General features: G+C 38.4%; 1 protein-coding gene across 3 annotated transcripts in view; it reads left to right on the forward strand.

Annotated features, from left to right (window-relative positions):
- abcc8 (ATP-binding cassette, sub-family C (CFTR/MRP), member 8) overlaps positions 1-19,586 on the forward strand; it is a 164,274-nt gene that overhangs the window by 77,865 nt on the left and 66,823 nt on the right. For all 3 annotated transcript variants that reach the window (XM_059973947.1, XM_059973945.1, XM_059973946.1), the window contains exons 11-15: positions 11,180-11,220; positions 12,498-12,643; positions 14,485-14,590; positions 14,866-14,976; positions 17,295-17,370. In XM_059973947.1, the coding sequence (XP_059829930.1) occupies positions 11,180-11,220; positions 12,498-12,643; positions 14,485-14,590; positions 14,866-14,976; positions 17,295-17,370 (480 nt within the window). The remainder of the gene's footprint in view (positions 1-11,179; positions 11,221-12,497; positions 12,644-14,484; positions 14,591-14,865; positions 14,977-17,294; positions 17,371-19,586) is intronic.

Raw genomic sequence — 19,586 nt, forward strand, 5'->3', positions numbered from 1 at the left:
CAAGAAGAAATATACATACATACATTCACAGGTTTATTGTCCATTCAGAAATCAGATGGTGGTCGTTCCTAAAACATTGATTGTGCGTCTCAGACCCCTATACCTCCTCCTTGATGGCAGCAATGAGAAAAGAGCATGTCCTGGTTGATAGGTATACTTAATGATGTATGCTGCCTTTTTGAGACATCTCCTTTTGAAGATATCCTCGATGATGGTTTACACAGGAAGATGCTGTCTGACCTAAACAGGGAAATATAATTTTGTTGATTAATTGCAGCAATTAACCGGAGGATAGAAAAATGTCTACATTTATGAAATGAAAATGCAAACAAACTGATCAAGCTACAAGGAGTATACTACAAACTACCGAAGAGTGGAAAGTTGCATATGACATGAATAAGAACTATGGAATAATAATTTATGGAATCATAATTTGGAAGTATCAATTTTATTATAAAATAACTGAGTGATGATTTGTACTAAATTACCGATCTAATTAAAAATCCTTATACTGTTGAAACAGAAACTAAAGTTGCTGGAAGCACTCGGGGGTCAGGTAGCATCTGAGGAGAAAGAAGCAAAGTTTACATTTCAGATTTTCAACTTCAGTAATTTTGTTGATTTTCATCCCTTGGGCAGTTGATTTGGGTAATGGAGCTTTTACAAATGTGTCATGCAGATGTTGTTTGTTCCAAGCCTGCAGCTGGGGGAAATGCTATTGGCTTTTAAAATATATCACTCCTCTTGCCTCTTCCAATGGTTGCTTTCCATAAACATTTAGTGTTTGGAAAAAATATATAAAATTGACATATATGCAGAATCACAATCAGGTTTGTATTCACTTTTTTAAAGGAAATGAAGTTTGTTGCTTGGTGCAACAGAACAGTGCAGAACGTAAAATTGCTATAAAATACAAATTAATTAATTAGTTCAAAAAAAGTGGAATAACAAAGTAGATATCCACCTAATCCTGATGAAGGGATTTGGCCTAAAGCATCAAATGTTTATTCTTCTCCTAGATGCTGTTTGACCTGTTGAATCCTTCCAGGGGCCACAGCCTCAGAATATAAGGACACCGCTTTAGAACAGAAATGAGAAGGAATTTCCTTAGCTAAAGGGTGCTGAATCTGTGGAAGCCAAATCATTGGGTATATTTAAAACAGGGGTTGATTGGTTCCTGATTAGTAAGGGCATCAAAGATCATGGAGAGAAGGCAGGAGAATGAAAGTTGAGAGGGATAATATATCAGCTCTGATTGAATGGTGGAGCAGGTATGATGGGCCAGATGCCTAATTCTGGTTCTGCATCTTATGGTCTTATAACTTTCAATCCATTCAAGATGCTGGAGGAATTCAGCAGGTCAGGAAGCATCATTGGAGCTAAGACCATTCATTTTCTAGACTTAAAGCCTCTGCAGAATCTCTTGTATTACAATCTCACTGTTTTTGTTCCTTTGGTTAGGTCAGTCATAGATATTTCTTAATATTTCAATTTTAAGGCAGATGTGTCATTAATGGCTTGCTATTTTCACTAACACTAATATACTGCTGATGTTGTAAAGGTAGATGGCTTCATTTCAATGACAGATATTGTCCAAATATAATGAAGGTTTAAGACAACTGGGTTATATGAAATGTCTAAAATGCAGCCAAGTTCCCACCACTACAATCTAATTCCAACTAGCATGAAGTTGGCTATCACAAGACAGCTCCAGAAACAGTGCATTAGCATCATGAGATAATAAAACGTTATACTGAAGACTTAAACTTATTGGATATCATCAATGGAAAGAAAATTTCTTTAATGGTGAGTGTTCTGATTGTAATGGGATGGCAGTATGTTTCACTAATTAAAATCTCACAACCTTACTGGAATTATTCATTAAATGGAATTTGATTTCTCACCAACTATTTTTGATTTCTGGTGGTTGCCAGTAATATTAAGTAAACTCCTGATAAGTACTTTAGGATGAGTGTTAACCCTGTTTGTGCACTGAGAATGTTGGGGTAGCACTAAAATGACAGTCAGAAGCTACAATCTGCTTTTACATGCTTTTGTGTGCAACGATTGTAATTCCATGGTTTCTGAAAGTATTGACGTTTTCACTCCAGACAGGCAGGCAAAGGGAATGGCATATTCAGATCACATAGTTTTTCACTCTGTTTAAACTGTTTGCTGGACCAACAATTTGGTGCATATGTAAATACTTTGATTAATGGTTTTGTGTGGACAAGAGCAGCAAGAAAGTATTTCCACTGTCCCAAACTCCCCTGCATCTCTATTCACAAAGTTCAAAATATTTTTTGTATCAAAGTACGTATGTCAGCATATACAACCCCAAGATTAATTTTCTTGTGGGCATACTCAAATCTATAACTGAATAATAACCATAATAAAATCAATGGAAGAACGGAACAACTTGGGCATTCACCCAGTCTGCAAAAGACAACAAACTGTGCCAGTACAAAAAGAAAGAAATAATAATAATAATAAATAAATAAGCAATAAATATAGAGAATGTGAGATGAATTCAAGGTGAGTCCATAGGTTTTGGGAACATTTCAGTGATGGGACAAGTGAAGTTTAACCCTTTTTCTTCAAGAGCCTAATGTTTGAGGGGTAATAACTGTTCCTGAATCTAGTAGTGTGAATCCTGAAGCTTTTGTGCCTTCTTCCTACTGGTAGTGGCAAGAAGAGAGCCTGACCTGGGTGGTGAAGGTCCCTGATGATGGATACTGCTCTCCTGCGACAGTGCTCTGTGTAGATATGCTGAATGGTGGGAGCATTTACTGGGATGGACTGAGCCATATCCACTACTTTTTGTAGGATTTTCCATTCAAGGGCATTGGTGTTTCCATACCAGGCAGCCTGTCAATTTACTTCCCATCACACAAAAACTATTAGCTCCCATCTCCTGCCAGTTGCTGGATTTGTGTAGCACAGTTTTCTATTTCCTTCTGAGCAAAATTATCCCCATCAAATATTATTCATCCTTGCTAGCTTTAGATAAGAGCTAGCATAGCAGCAGATATATTGAACACAGACATTAAGTCTTGCTGGAGCATTAATCTTTATCCAATTCCCTGTAAGGTAGTCTCCGACCTTCATAAACATAAGGGTCTATTCGATGTTTTCCTGGTAACATGTTCTTTTTTAAAAATTTTTATTCATTTAAGGGATATTGGCTTTATAGCTTGAGGCAGCATTTAAAGGCCCAATCCTAAAAGCCCTTGAGCTGGTGATGGTCAGCTGCCTTCTTGGACCACTGGAGGGGGTATACCCAAGGTACTGTTAGGGAGAGGAACATCTGGATTTTGACCCTGCAATGATAAAGGAACACTGATTTATTTCCAGGTCAGGATGCTATGTGGCTTGGAGGGCAACTTCCAGGTGGTGGTGTTCCCATACTTTTGTTGTCCTTGTCCTTTCATCTGGTAGAGGTTGTGGATTTGAAAGGTGTTTTCTAAACAGACTTGGTGAGTTGCTACAGTCATCCTGTAGATGGTAAGAACTGCTGTTACTGTGTGTCAGTGGTAGAGAGACTGAATGCATGTGCATGGAGTGTTTATCAAGCGGGCTATTATGTCCTGTATGGTGTTGAGCTTCTCGAGTGTTGTTGAAACTGCAATCATCCAGCAACTGAAGAGCAGTTTGATGCAGTCTTGTGAGGGAGTGGTAGCTGTTTCTTCTTTCCCTTGCCAAATCTAACTCTTTGACTGCTCCTGTGCAACAAAATGTTGTTAAATCCATACCTGGCAGTAGGGTTTGTCCTGTGATGAGAGATTAAACAGTCTCAAAGTGAGAGGTTAACCTGTCAACAGATAACTGAGAGAAAAAAAATCATTTCTTTAAAGGTTAGTGAACCTTTACACCAAAATTTTTCTGAAATATTCAACCCAAGAGTGCTTTAGGGGCTTTGTCACGAGTACATTTGAGAAAAAGATTGATAGTTAATTTTTGTATTAGGACAATCAGGGGATATGAGGTTTAAGCATAAAAGTGGTGCTGACGTAAAACATGAGGGGCTGAATGTTATGTTTTAAACTTACAGCTGTCAATTTGGTGTTAATTGTTAATTAATCTAATTAGCTTTTAAATACTTCTGCAGAATTAATATTTATTGCACTAGATGGCAGTATATTCCATAAGTAGTTTAGTAAGAATAAAGAAGTTCTCTTTTAGGTTAACTTGCAGGTTTGTCTTGAATTTGTACAAAGAAAAGATCTCCATTCATTTCATAATGGAAGATTTAATGTTGACCCTTAGGGATGAACCAGTCCCTGAAGTGATCTTACATGTACCTACATGAATTCAAATTAGGTTTCATGGAGTCATAAAAACATAAGAAATATTCATTTATATTCCGCTTAGGAAGTCATTCCAGCAGTTTTTGTCAAGTTCTAATCTTGTTTACTCCATTATCTCCTCTGAGACAACTTCGTCCCTCCAATTCTGCCTTCTTAATCTTCTCAAAATTCTCTTCCTAAATCTATCTGCTTCTTTATTTCTCTTTCTTCCCTTCTAAGATTCCCCAAAATGTATTTGCTCAGCTAAGTTTTTGTTCATCTGTTCTAATTCCTCTATGAAATGACTTGGTATCTTTTTCTTTCCCGTTCCTTGTAAAGTATCTTCACTATTTTGCTAATTAGTGGTCATTATAACAATACAAGTTGCTGCTGCTAACTTTGAGCAATGATGTCCAGGATAACAAGTATGTAGAAATGAGTCAAAGACATTGGATTCATGTTGCTTTTCAGTGTGTTATTAGTAAAATGGTCAGTTGTCTGTTATTCCTTGGTTCAAGAAAATATATTTAGTGTAGATAGGCATTAATGGCTAACATGTTCAAGTTGGGCTAAGTAGTTCATTTCTTTGCTGTACAACTCAATGATTCTCTGATAATATTTAATATCTAATGAGGCCTGTGATCAGGGATGTCTCTGATCGCATGCACAGCATTCTGAAATGGGAGGGTGAGCAGCCTGATGTCATGGTACACATCGGTACCAATGACGTAGGAAGAAAGAGTGAGGAGGTCCTGAAAAGTGAGTATAGAGAGCTTGGTAGGAAGTTAAAAAGCAAGGCCTCAAGGGTGGTAATCTTAGGATTGCTACCTGTGCTACGTGCCAGTGAGGGTACGAATAGGATGCTCTGGAGGATGAACACGTGGCTGAGGAACTGATGTAGGGGGCAGGGTTTTAGATTTCAGGATCATTGGGACCTCTTCTGGGGCAGGTGGGACCTGTCCAAGAGAGACAGGTTACACCTGAACTACAAGGGGACCAATATCCTTGCAGCGAGGTTTGTTAGTGCTATTGGGGGAAGGGTTTAAACTAGATTTGCAGGGGAATTGAAACCAGAGTGCCAGAGTAGATAGTGGAGCAGAGGTAAAAATAAATGATGTAAAAGGTTCATGCGAAGTCTCAAATAGAAGGGTTGTGTGTAGTGGTAATAATCTTCTGATGTGTGTCTATTTCAATGCAAGGAGTATTGTGGGGAAGGCTGATGAGCTGAGGGCATGGATTGACACGTGGAATGATGACATTGTAGCCATTAGTGAAACTTGGCTACAGGAGGGGCAGAACTGGCAGCTTAATGCTCCAGGGTTCCGATGTTTCAGATGTGATAGAGGCAGAGGGATGAAGGGTGGGGGGGGGGGGGTGGCATTGCTAGTCAGGGAAAATGTTACAGCAGTACTCAGGCAGGACAGATTAGAGGGCTTGTCTACCAAGGCTATATGGGTGGAGCTGAGAAATAGGAAAGGTATGACCACATTAATGGGGTTGTATTATAGACCACCCAATAGTCAGCGAGAATTGGAGGAGCAAATCTGCAGAGATATAGCAGACAACTGCAGGAAACAGAAAGTTGTGATAGCAGGGGATTTTAATTTTCCACATATTGATTGGGACTCCCATACTGTTAAAGGTCAAGACAGGTTAGAGTTTGTAAAATTTGTCCAGGAAAGTTTTCTAAATCAATATATAGAGGTACCGACTAGAGAGGATGCAATATTAGATCTCCTATTAGGAAACGAGTTAGGACAGGTGACAGAAGTGTGTGTGGGGGAACACTTTGGTTCCAGTAATCATAACACCATTAGTTTCAACTTGATCATGGATAAAGATAGATCTGGTCCTCGGGTTGAGGTTCTAAACTGGAAAAAGGCCAAATTTGAAGAAATGAGAAAGGATCTACAAAGTGTGGATTGGGACAGGTTGTTCTCTGGCAAGGATGTGATTGGTAAGAGGGAGGCCTTCAAAAGAGAAATTTTGAGAGTACAGAGTTTGTATATTCCTGTCAGGATTAAAGGCAAAGTGAATAAGGATAAGGAACCTTGGTTCTCTAGGGATATTGGAATTCTGATAAAGAAGAAGAGAGAGATGTATGACATGTATAGGAAACAGGGAGTAAATAAGGTGCTTGAGGAGCATAAAAAATGCAAAAAAAAACTTAAGAAAGAAATCAGGAGGCTAAAAGAAGACATGAGGTAGCTTTGGCAGTCAAGGTGAAGGATAATCCAAAGAGCTCCTACAGGTATATTAAGAGCAAAAGGATAGTAAGGGATAAAATTGGTCCTCTTGAAGATCAGAGTGGTCAGCTATGTATGGAACCAAAAGAAATGGGGGAGATTTAGATGTTTTTTTTTGTGTCTGTATTTATTAAGGAAACTGGCATGGAGTCAATGGAAATAAGGCAAACAAGTAGTGAGGTCATGGAACCTATATAGATTGAAGAGGAGGAGGTGCATGCTATCTTGAGGCAAATCAGAGTAGTTAAATCCCCAGGACCTGACAGGGTATTCCCTCGGACCTTGAAGGAGACTAGTGTTGAAATTGCATGGGCCATGGCAGATATATTTAAAATGTCGGTATCTACGGTTAGGTGCCGGAGGATTGGAGGATAGCTCATGTAGTTCCGTTATTTAAAAAAGGCTCTAAAAGTAATCTGGGAAATTATAGGCTGGTAAATTTGACGTCAATAGCAGGTAAATTATTGGAAGAAGTACTAAGAGATAGGATCTACAAGTATTTAGATAGATAGGGACTTATTAGGGAGAGTCAACACAGCTTTGTGTGTGGTAGGTCATGTTTAACAAATCTATTAGAGTTTTTCGAGGAGATTACCAGGAAAGTGGATGAAGGGAAGGCAGTGGATGTTGTCTACACAGTTATCAGTAAAGCCTTTGACAAGGTCCCGCATGAGAGGTTAGAAGGAAGATTCAGTTGCTAGGTATACATGGAGAGGTAGTAAATTGGATTAGACATTGGCTCAATGGAAGAAGCCAGAGAGTGGTAGTGGAGGATTGCTACTCTGAGTGGAGGCCTGCGACTGGTGGTGTGCCAGAGGGATCAGTGCTGGGATCATTGTTATTTGTCATCTATATCAATGATCTGGATGATAATGTGGTAAATTGGATCAGCAAATTTGCCGATGATACAAAGATTGGAGGTGTAGTGGACAGTGAGGAAGGTTTTCAAAGCTTGCAGAGGGATCTGGACCACCTGGAAAAATGGGCTGCAAAATGGCAGATGGAGTTTAATACAGACAAGTGTGAGGTACTGCACTTTGGAAGGACAGACCAAGGTAGAACATACAAGGTAAATGGTAGGGCACTGAGGAGTGCAGTAGAACAGAGGGATCTGGGAATACAGATACAAAATTCCCTAGAAGTGGCATCACAGGTAGTTAGGGTTGTAAAGAGAGCTTTTGGTACATTGGCCTTTATAAAATCAAAGTATTGAATATAAGAGTTGGAATGTTATGGTAAGGTTGTATAAGGCATTAGTGAGGCCGAATTTGGAGTATTGTGTGCATTTTTGGTCACCGAATTATAGGAAGGATATTAATTAGGTTGAAAGAGTGCTGAGGTGGTTTACAAGGATGTTGCCAGGACTTGAGAAACTGAGTTACAGAGAAACAATGAATAGGTTAGGACTTTACTCCCTGGAGCATAGAAGAATGAGGGGAGATTTGATTGAAGTATATAAAATTATTATGGGTATAGATAGAGTGAATGCAAGCAGGTTTTTTCCACTAGGGGGAGAAAAAAACCTGAGGATATGGGTTAAAAGTGAAGAGCGAAATGTTTAAAGGGAACATTTGGGGGGGGGGGGCTTCTTCACGTAGAGAGTGGTGGGAGTGTGGAATGAGCTGCCAGATGAAGTAGTAAATGCAGGATCACTTTTAACATTTAAGAAAAACTTGTACAGTTACATGGAAGAGAGGTGTATGGAGGTATATGGTCCAGTGCAGGTAAGTGGGACTAGGCAGAAAAATGGTTCAGCACAGCCAAGAAGGGCCAAAAGGCCTGTTTCTGTGCTGTAATGTTCTATGGTTCTAATAGCAGGCAGATTATGAATTTGGGATTTGGGAAAATAAAATATTTAAAACTGATAGCACTTCTGCAAGTTGTCAAGTTACGAGTGGATCAATTGGCCGACAGCTTTGACAGTGCTTCTCCCTATAGATGCTGCCTGGCCTGCTGCATTCCACCAGTATTTTGTGTGTGTTGGTTGGATCAATTGGTCACTGCTTTTGTTCATTAAAGATTGCAGTGATCGTACTGAAGAAAATGTGCATAAGTTTCTGAATAATGTTGAAAGTACATCCAAGTGTGGAGGCAAAAGATACAAAGCCTATAGATAAGTTTTGATAAATGGAGGACGGTAACTTTCTCTGTCACTGTTTCTAAATATATCTGTTTCTAAATAGGATAACTGTTACTCATTGTTTTACATGTGTTGTAATGGGCAGGCAGAGATTATGATCCTCACAAGACCATTATTTATAAGGCCCAGCAACAATTGTTATGTAAGTCCTTTCAAAGTACCAACCAGAATTAAGGTGTTTATAATGAGAAGTTATCCTACCTTATACATATAGGTACAAATCTTTAACATCTATAATGCAAGAGCAAGGCACTGAGTAGTGAGCACATAGAACACAGTGAGTATTTTTTCCATTTGCAAGAATAGCCATCAAATATCACCGTTTGCTTACTAACAGTCAATCAATTTTTATGCAATTTGCTACCCCCCACTTGGATTTCATGGGCTTTTACTTTTACTTGGGCCATTTAGGTCCTCATCATAAGCCTCGCCTGAATTCATGTAGAGTACATCAAAAGCACTTACTCATTAACAGTCTGTTACCTCTTCCAAAAGTTCAATCACGCCAGTTGCGCATGACCTTCCCTTAACAAATTATCTCAAGGGTTTATCCCATCCTATTGAATAAATAAGAATTTACCCACCATCAAAATTAAACTGTAATTACTTGGTTTATCTCTTCCTTTTCAAGCAACAGTACCATGTTAGGCGTTCTCTAGTCATCTGGGACCAAAACTCTATACAGGCAGGATTGAAAAACTGAAAATCCTACAGTTCTATTTCATCATAGTAATTTTCCATGAATTTAATTATACTAATTATCACTACCACGAAACATTCTCCCACTCCTTCTGCATTTACTGTACCTGCCCAGCCTCCTTCGCTGAAACTAGACCTCTGCATTCCTCGTGTTTGGGAATGTTGGGACAGACAGTCATAAGAGAATACAATTTAGGACATCTGTGCCCTCCATGCCTTTTAAACTAACTGCATTGGAGTTGATACTAGGTCATTGAAGTTGCCTACCTTTGATAATAGGGTATTTTAAAATGCCCTAATGTTAAGAACATTCGCAGTCATCATGAATTTGCCTACAGATTTGCTCTTTATCTCCCTTGAACTGTTCTCAACGGTGTGATTACAGATTTAAGCAGGCATTTTAAAGATGTTTTGTTAAATATGGCATACACACTGACCATCTACCTGGTGTTATTTGTGTGGAAAATCTCAGATAACTTGATTAAATAAGAGAGAATATTTGGAAATGCAAGGTCAATTGGTTATTTCCTGGAAACACAATATTGACAAAAATGAGCCATGATTGATATTTGAATGGTAGTATTGGCAGTATATCCTGAATCTTCAAACTGACCTTCTAGTTTCTGTTGCCATAGATATTTATTAGTGAATTTCTGATTGATGGATAGTTATGTGAACACAGCAAATTATTAGTGTACATGGCTTTCAATTATGAAAGTGTTTTCATTAGCACTTGATGGAAGAATTTGGGTTTAAGATTGGAAAACATTTTTCTTGAACTGTAAGCATAAAGGATTCTGTAAATGGTTGTTAGTTAGAATGAAGAATGTAGGGAGGGGGAGAAGCCAAAAGCACTTTAGTTGTTAAAACTAATACCTTTGCTGCAAGCCAACGTACCAGTGCTATGCCTTAATAATTTAAACAGACATTAACACAATTATTTACTGATGCTGTGATCTTTAATTTTGGAAAAACAACAAAATACTGATCTGTTTAATATTTTCTAAAGAATTATATATTTCTTATAACAGTTATAATAAACTCTTATTGTTTAAGTAGATTATTAGTAAAGTTTTTCAAAAATTCTGCAACCACCTTATAGCACAAAGAACACAAGAAAATCAGAGTAGGCGTAGTCCACCAGGCCCCTCAAGCATGCCTTGACATTCAGTGTGACCTTTGTTGGTCTCAGCTCCTCTTCTGTGCCAGTTCTCCATAACCCTCAATTTACGAATCTTGCAAATGTATATCTACCTCCACTTTCAATATATCTACTGAATTGGCCTCCACCACCCATTCAGTAGAGAATTCCAGAGATTCTCTACTTTCTGAAAGAACAAATTTTAATGCACCAGCAGAAAATGGGAATCCTGACTCTATGCTCATTAAAATCTAACTGTTTACCAGAAACAATGTCCAGAGGGTGTCACTTTAGCTTTTTCATTTGATAAATGAACCATTGATTGTCTAGCTGATGTGCATCCTTTCCCAACTTCAGTGTCAAAGTGATTCTGCCACAGGCAGGAATTTTGTAGATGAACCATGTTTTTGATCTAGTTCCTTACATGGGATAAATATCCAAGAATATAACTGTTTAGGAATGAAGTAGACATGCTTGCTACTGAAGGACATGGATCAAGATGGACTACAACTGGATTGAGATTGTTTAGAAAATTTAATCCTGAGTACTGGTAATAATTAATTTATATTATTAGGATGAAGTATATTTTCTTTGCTGTCTCTTCTAGCTGTTAATACAAACTTGCCTTAATTTTGTTCATTTCACAAGGTTCTCTCCTTATTTGCAGTTTTCATGAATGCAGCAATACCCATTGCCGCAGTCCTCACAGTGAGTAGATCTTCCTTATATAATATCCTTGGAATGCATGAATAATAAAGATCAAAATATTAATATATGGGTTGATTCAACCTAATTGTCAATTCATTTTAAATCTCTTTTTCTTGGTTACTTCCCATATCTTTAATTCTTTGGTCTATGTGACAAAAAGGCTGATGATCTCCCAAGCTTCTTTAATTTGGAATGGATGAAATTGGATAAGGATAGCTTAACCCTTAAGTTACCCTTGTCCATCTGGAGATGAACCCAGTTTTCATTGGTATGCATAAGAAAGTAATGTGGACAGACCCCACTGTATGACACTATACCCTCGTGCTCTGCAGTGTCTGGTAGAATAACGTTTATAATCATGAAGACTCTTCAGCACAGATTTGAAAAAAATAGATAGGTAGATAGATACTTCATTGATCCCAAAGGACATTACAGTGTCACATATCATTATAAGTGCACAGATATACAAATATTAAAAGAGAAGTAAGAAAGAATAAAAATAACAAACAAGAGAAATTCTGTAGATGTTGGAAATCTGAACAACACATACAAAATGCTGGAGGAACTCAGCGGTACAGTCATACTGCTTGGCCAGCTGAGTTCCTCCAGCATTTTATGTGTTGTAAGAATAAAAATAAGCTATCTTAAAAATAAGAAGTACAAGATTTACAAGTCAAAGATAACAGGATCACTTCCCAGCTATAGGTTGAATTACTATAGAGCCTGATGGCTGAGGTTAGGAATGACCTCATAGCATACTTTGGAGCAGTTCAGTTGACTTAGTCTATTAGTGAAGGTGCTCCTCTGTTCAGCCAAGGTGGCATGCAGAGGGTGAGAAACATTGTCCAAAATTGCCAAGATTTTCTGGAGGGTCCTTTGTTCTACCACAACCTCCAGTGTGTCCAGTTTGATTCCTATAGCAGAACCAGCCTTTCTAATCAGTATATTGAGCCTGTTGGCATCACCCGTGTTCGTGCATTGCCCCCAGTACATTACCACAGAGGTATTTCATACTTTTCCAAAAATTGCATGCATTAATGGTGTACTTGCAGTAAAATATAAAGTCCTGAAATATATCCTAAAAAATATTACCAAAGATTTGTCAGAAATAAGGAGCAGAATTAAGGTGAATTTATTTGTATATTTTATCTGATTGATTGAAACTCGGATACTTCAATTTTAGATATAACTAATAAGGTTTGCTAACCTAATCATCTGTAGCTTTGTATTCTTATTGTTACAGAGAGTTAACATTTTTATTTCTGATTTACGAATAGACTTTTGTAGTTCACACTCACCTCTACGAGGATGCAGACCTCTCGCCAGCAGTGGCCTTTGCTTCACTCTCTCTTTTCCACATTCTGGTCACACCCCTCTTCTTGCTGTCAAGTGTGGTTCGCTCTACTGTCAAAGCTTTAGTGAGGTAAAATGCAATACAAAGATGATGTTTGATCTTTTGCTCAACTTAATGCCTTTGCAATACCTAAATACAAACAGGAATAACAGGAATCACATGTGGAAACACAAGCAAGCAACTTGATATTTGTTGTTGTCTATAGTCATTATTGAATTAGCAAGTTTATACTCAGTTGGACAACTCCCTTATTACCTTAGCATCTATTTATTTTCTTCCTTAAAATCCTCCTTACGTTCAAAAACAGGAGCTTAGAATGCTAGATAACTTTAGCAGTGCAGGAAAGTTTTGCTAGTTTAAATTGGCACTGAGACTAAGACCAGTCTGGTACTCGGAGGCTGTATGACTCTGATTGTGCCTGGGGATGGCACTGCCACTAATTATGGCCCATGCAGTTTCATCAAATATTTCTTTATTAAGCTACCTAATCCTATCTTGCTGGTCAGTATTTCCCATGTTCAGCTGAAAGATCCTAAACAGTGTATATGATATTAAAATCAAATAGCACTAATACTGATATTATTGAGAAGTGACTTTAACTTGAAAATAAGCCAGACGTCCTGGTCAACTTCAAGATTCGTCATAATGGAGCTTTGTGGAAACAGAGTAACCTCAAGTTTTCAAGTCAGCTTGTTCCAATCTTTGTCCATACAAAGCATGATGGGGTCTGATAGGATGGTAGGGATAGGATTTGAGTGAAGGGTGAGGAATGTGAGGGGTTTAAAATCATTCCTGGCAATTTTTTTTGTGTTGAGAAATAATCCAAAATAGTTTGAAAATAATTTATATTATTTTCAAGTTAAAATAGACAGCCAAGTGTTTTTAACAATGGTGATTAACATTGTCCTGAGTTAAGCGAATGTGATGATTTCCATTGGAAAGTCAAAATTAGAACAAGAATGAGGTTCAATATAACTGGCATATACTGTGAAATTTGTAGTTTTGCAGCAGCAGTACATTGCAATACAAAATAAAAACTGAAATACAGTAAGTATATATATTAAAAAGTTATATGAGTAGTTCAAATAAAGTAGTGACGTATTGTTCATGGGTTCAATGACCATTCAGAAATCTGATGGTAGAGGGAAGAAGCTGTTCCTGAGTTATTGAGTGTGTGCCTTCAGACTCCTGTAAATCCTCCCTGATGGTAATAATGAGAAGAAGGCATGTCCTGGATGATGGGGGTCTTTAATGATGGATGCTGCCTTTTTGAGGCATCATGTCTTGAAGATGTCCTGGATACTATGGAAGCTAGTGCCCGTGATGGAGCTGGCTAAGTTTACATATTTTTTGCAACTTATTTTGATCTTGTGCAGTGTTTTCCCCTCCCCTCCCCACCCTATACCAGATAGTGATGCAACCAGTTAGAATGCTCTCCACAGTACATCTGTAGAAATTTGCGAGCGTCTTTGGTGACATACCAAATGTCCTCAAACTCCTAATGAAATACAGCTGCTGTTGTGCATTCTTTGTAACTGTATCAATCTGCTGAGCCCAGGATAGATACTCAGAGGTGTTGACACCCAGGAAGTTGAAATTGCTTTCTTTACATTTTAGGAAATATTTCATATCTAGATCTAGCTTGGCCACCCCATCCAGCTGATTGCAATAAAATACACAATTAGGGGATGTAACAGAATGCAGTAAGCACCTGTGGACCTGTACTGAAATATCTATTGGTCCATTAGTGGTGGGGGGGGGGGGGTTGGGGGAAGCTTTTGAATTCTTTTAGATGTTGGATTATTTGGTTTTACAAGCATGAATGTAAGAAAAAGCAAGGGTATCTTGAATATTTTTTTCATTCTCCATGTTCGTAATTTTGGTGGTAATTCGCTCGCACTTCGTTACAGTGTGCAGAAACTCAGCGAATTCTTCTCCAGTGAAGAAATTGGGGAGGAGCAGAACAGAGTTGTGGTGCATTTGAACACGGAAAATAATAGCAAGTACCAGACCGTAGTGAGTATAAGTTAACATTTCAGCAATGCAACCAGCAAGCTCCTCTGTGCTGTCCATCCCTCTTTTATCATTCCTGCATTTTCACAATCTGCTCTTTGTTTCAAAGGCCCAGTAACTGAAATTCCATCACATTTGTCTTAAAATCATCCATACCGCAATGCATGAGCTGTATAGTTTGTGTTTATAGGTTTCAAGCAATGAGTGTGTATTGATTTAATTAGCACTTCTAATGCAATGAACACTTACACTTCAGTTTTCCACTCACTCCTCCACAGCCCCTTAAAGTTATTAACCGCAAACGGCCCACCAAGGAGGGATGGCAAAAATACGAACCTCAGTCCAGACAGCAAATAAGCAGCACAGAAGGAGATGATGTATTTATAAAGGTGAAATAATTGTCACTTATATCTACTTGTAGAATAGTTATTTTACTTATGCCTTTCTAAATCTTTGCTGGATTTCTGCTGCAGGTTTACTTTAAACAATGCTATAATATATTAGAAGTATTTCAATAATATTTTAAACATTATTATTAATGTTGCAATTATCCAATGACATTAATAGATGAGAAAATATTAGCAGCCTTCATTCAGTCACAGAATCATGGTGTTGTTAAAGCACGAGAAGATAATGTGGCTCACCAATTTCGTGCTGCAAGTGGCACAATTCAGTGAGATCATAAGTCATGAAATGCATCACAAACTCATTCAAACAACTGAGCCAGTGTTTAAATTAAACTGAAAAGAGTGATTTTCATCAAAGTACTTCCATAGGCATGAATTGTTATCTACTGGGCTGTCTGAGGTCTCATTGACTTCCAGGTAGATACTCCTTTGCATTATTTCCTTGTACTCACTCCCACAAATCCCACACCAAGGGCATCCAATGCCCTTTCTGCATGGTTGCCCTCCCCAATCCCAATTGTCTTTTGGACCTTCCATATCTTTAACCTGTAAGAAGCTCTCTGTGCAACCTTATACCTGCCCCTCCCACAGCCCCTTCCCAAAGTGGCTTTCTGATTGACACTAATCCTGACTCTCCTCTCTCTATGCCTTCTCTAACTGCCCCCCCTTCCCAATTCTCATAAGCTCCCAACACACCATGATCCAAGCTCCATTGACTTGTTCCATGTAACCTTGGACTAAGAGCCCAAAGAAATCGCCTTGACAGGTCTCTGGAGCAACACTGGTATGAGCTTCCCATGGGTTCTTGTTATGGTGCGACCTACTAGGTGCTATGCAATTTCAAGCCTTACTTACTTTATGGGTAACGCAACCGAAGTTTAGAGGTGAAGCACATCAGAAGCTGGCTGCCGGTAGGGAAGGGGAGGGCTGAACTGAGATCAGGGAGGGCAGAGACTGGGATGGAATGGTCATGTCGATCAAACTGATTGATTGCTTGCTCCGTCCAGCCTCACATCACATGATAAACAGTTTTACAAAGTACCAACCACTGCTATGCTCTTGCTACCACTGTGTTCATATGGCATGCCTCATTAAGTTCCTGCTTGATAGTGACTCCACGATATCGATGATGACCGAGCAGTTTTTCAGAATCTGCTACCATTTTAACTCTTACCATCCACTAGGCAGTCTAAAATCTGTCCAAATCACGGGGAACCCCACTGGTGCTAATTGGGCCCCGTGTTGAGTACACAAACTGCATGTAATTTGAGTGATCTGCTTGGTACAGTATATCTTGCACTGTGGGACACATCACTCAATAAAATATAGTGGGCAAAATGAAGTGACCTGAGAGGTCAAGTCCTAAAATTATTTGCAGCAAGTGAAGCAAAAATCTGAATCTTCCTCCAACTGCTCAAGAGTAATGTCACCATTGTTCCCACCATCTGTTGTACTGCCTGACCTATTTTCTTTACTAACAATGTTCTGATCAGATCCATTTGCAGCACTGAATTGACTTCATGGCCATGATGGGGGTGTGCATGTGGGAGGTGAAGATTCATCTAAAGGAATTAAATTGCAAAAAGAAACAGTATGGATGATAGCTAGGCTTCAATTCTCTGCATGTTAAGCATAAAAAGGATTAAAGGTTACTGAGCGAACCGATCCTCCAGAGAAAAAAGGAGGAATAATATTTAAAGATGAAAAAATCTGCAGATGCTAGAAACACAAGCAACATACACAGAATGCTGGAGGAACTCAGCAAGCCAGAAAGCAGCTGTGGAAAAAAGTAAACCGTCAACTTTTTGGGCCAAGACCCTTCATCAGGACTGACGAAAGGTCTCGGCCTGAAACAATGACTGCTCACTCTTTTCCCAGAATAATCGTAAAATTGGAGCAAGTTTTTAAAAAGCAAATAGCTTTTTCTTCTCACAGAGTTTATGAAATCGGGTTTTTCTGTCTTTGAAGCTGGATCAATTGAAATATGAAAATTGAAGTTAATAGATTTTTTGTGAGGTTAGGTATTGGTTGATGAAACCAGGGGGGGTCAACAAAAGGTCCAAATGAAACCTAATTTGATTGAATAGTGGAACTGGTGCTGAAGAGTCTCCTATTTCAGTGTTCTTTGCAGTGAATCAATGCAAGAGTGGTTAAGTACAATAACAGCATGTCAACATGGAAAATGGTGTTGCTGTAATAAGGCCATGTAGGCACAGCTGTTCCAGAAGCACTAATATTGATTTTGCCATTCAAATATAATTGTATCTCACAGATCTTTCTATTTTTCTACATGAATGCAGGTGACAAATGGTTTCTTTACCTGGACATCTGATGGAGCTCCAACGCTGTCTAACATTGATATCAAGATTCCTTATGGTAAGACAAAAAGAGAACTAAATTAATAATGAACTAAAAATGTCTCATTTGTGAACACTGCTTGTTTTGAATAGGATTTTCACCAAACAACCCCTGTTATCTGTGGATAATGTACAATTTATGCTAATCATGGTATTCTTTTTCTTACCTTCCTTTTGAACATTCTGAAGATTTTCTTTTGGGCTGATTAACAAATGAAAGCTATTCCGATATAGTATTCCAAGGTGCTTAGAAAGGGTTAACCAAAATTATTATACTTTGACTATAATAGTTTTTTGTCAAAAATGGGATATGATACAAATAATTAAGTTGACCTCTTGGATTGCTGCTGTGTTGTTGGATAATGAATCAGAATCAGGTTTATTATCACCAGCATCAGTGGTAAAAGTTGTTAACCTAGCAGCAGCAGTACAATGATAACATACAAAGAAAATAAATAAGTAAATCAATTATATATGTATAATGAATAGATTAAAAATAGTGCAAAAAACAGAAATAATATATATTTTTTAGAAAGTGAGATAGTGTTCATGTGTTCAATGTCCATTTAGGAATCATATGGCAAAGGGGAAGAAGCTGTTCCTAAATCACTGAGCTTATGCCTTCATGCTTCTGTACCTCCTTCATGCTTCGGTAACAATGAGAAGAGAGCACACCCTGGGCGATCCTTTTTAAATGATGGACTACTGGTAGTTTTGTCCAGATAGTAAAAAACCTCTGATGATTCTGGAAATGGTTTTGATCCTTATATATGTGCTGTGTTACATTAGAAAATCTAGTATAATTTTTGAACAGAGTTTGTCCCAGTGAAACACTATTTCCACATCACTTGTTAATGGGTGGGGATTACATTTCTAGATCATATGGCCAGTCAAACCTGTTTTGATACCCAAAGAATTTTACTTTTCAAACTTTCCCAGCCCAACTCCATTGATATATGAAGCTATTTCTTTAATGATACTTTTCTTTCATGTTAAGAAAACATCTTTTAAAATTTTATTTTAGAGATACAGCATGGAATTGGCCCTTATGGCACTTCAAGCCCTGCCACCCAGCAGCCCATTAATTTAATCCTAGAGTAATCACAGGGCAATTTACAATGAGCAATTAACCTGCTAACCAAAACATCTTTAGGCTGTGGGAGGAAACTGGAGCACCCAGAGGAAACTTGCACATTCCACAGGGAGAATGGACAAACTCCTTACAGAGGATATCGGGTTTGAACTCTGAACTCCAATGCCCCAAGCTGTAATACTGTTGTGCCGACCATTACACTACCATTGCACCCATTATATGTAAATTTTCGCTATGTTAAGTGAAAAAAAGCTCTGATTTTCATCCCAAGTTACTTGACATTAACTTGAATTTGTAAACAATCTCTTCTTTCCATATTTCTTTTGCTGTGGTATTGACTGATATTGTATAGCCACAAGCTATATGAGACTGATTGGAAATCCAGATGTGAATAATTCCAATTATGATTAGTAAATAAAAAGTCGATAGGTCCTGTGCACATCCATATCATCTACAGACTGCAGAGATGGGAGGTTAGCTTACTTGATTTTAGTAATTGTTCTCGGCCATGGGACAAAAGCAAGACAGACCTAAAGGTATCAGTTTTAACAGGGCACGGCAAGGTGGTAAACAGGCAGCAATAAATGTTATCCTGGAGAATAGAACTGGGGAGTATTTGTTGTTAGTGTCAATGTCTTCCTCAGGTACTCTGAGAAAGAGAAAATACTATCCCCAACCATTCAACAAAAAATTACAAATGGTTTAATGATGGACTGTTTTGATAAATTCAGAGCACAAAGTTAAAAAATCTTGAAAATGGTTTAGTGATTGGTGAACTCGGCCTTCTCTCCTTTGAGCGAAGGAGAATGAGAGGTGACCTGATGGAGGTGTACAGGATGTTGAGAGGCATTGATCGTGTGGATAGTCAGAGGCTTTTTCCCAGGGCTGAAATGGTTGCCACAAGAGGACACATGCTTAAGGTGCTGGGGAGTAGGTACAGAAGAGATATTTTTACTCAGAGAGTGGTGAGCACGTGGAATAGGCTGCCGGCAAAGGTGGTGAAGGCGGATATGATAGGATCTTTTAAGAGGCTTTTAGATAGGCACATAGAGCTCAGTAAAATAGATAGCTACAGGTTAGCTTAGTGATTTCTAAGGTAGGGACGTGTGCGGCACAACTTTGTGGGCCAAAGGGCCTGTATT

This window comes from Hypanus sabinus, chromosome 7 (genome assembly GCF_030144855.1).
Source record: "Hypanus sabinus isolate sHypSab1 chromosome 7, sHypSab1.hap1, whole genome shotgun sequence".
NCBI lineage: Eukaryota > Metazoa > Chordata > Chondrichthyes > Myliobatiformes > Dasyatidae > Hypanus > Hypanus sabinus.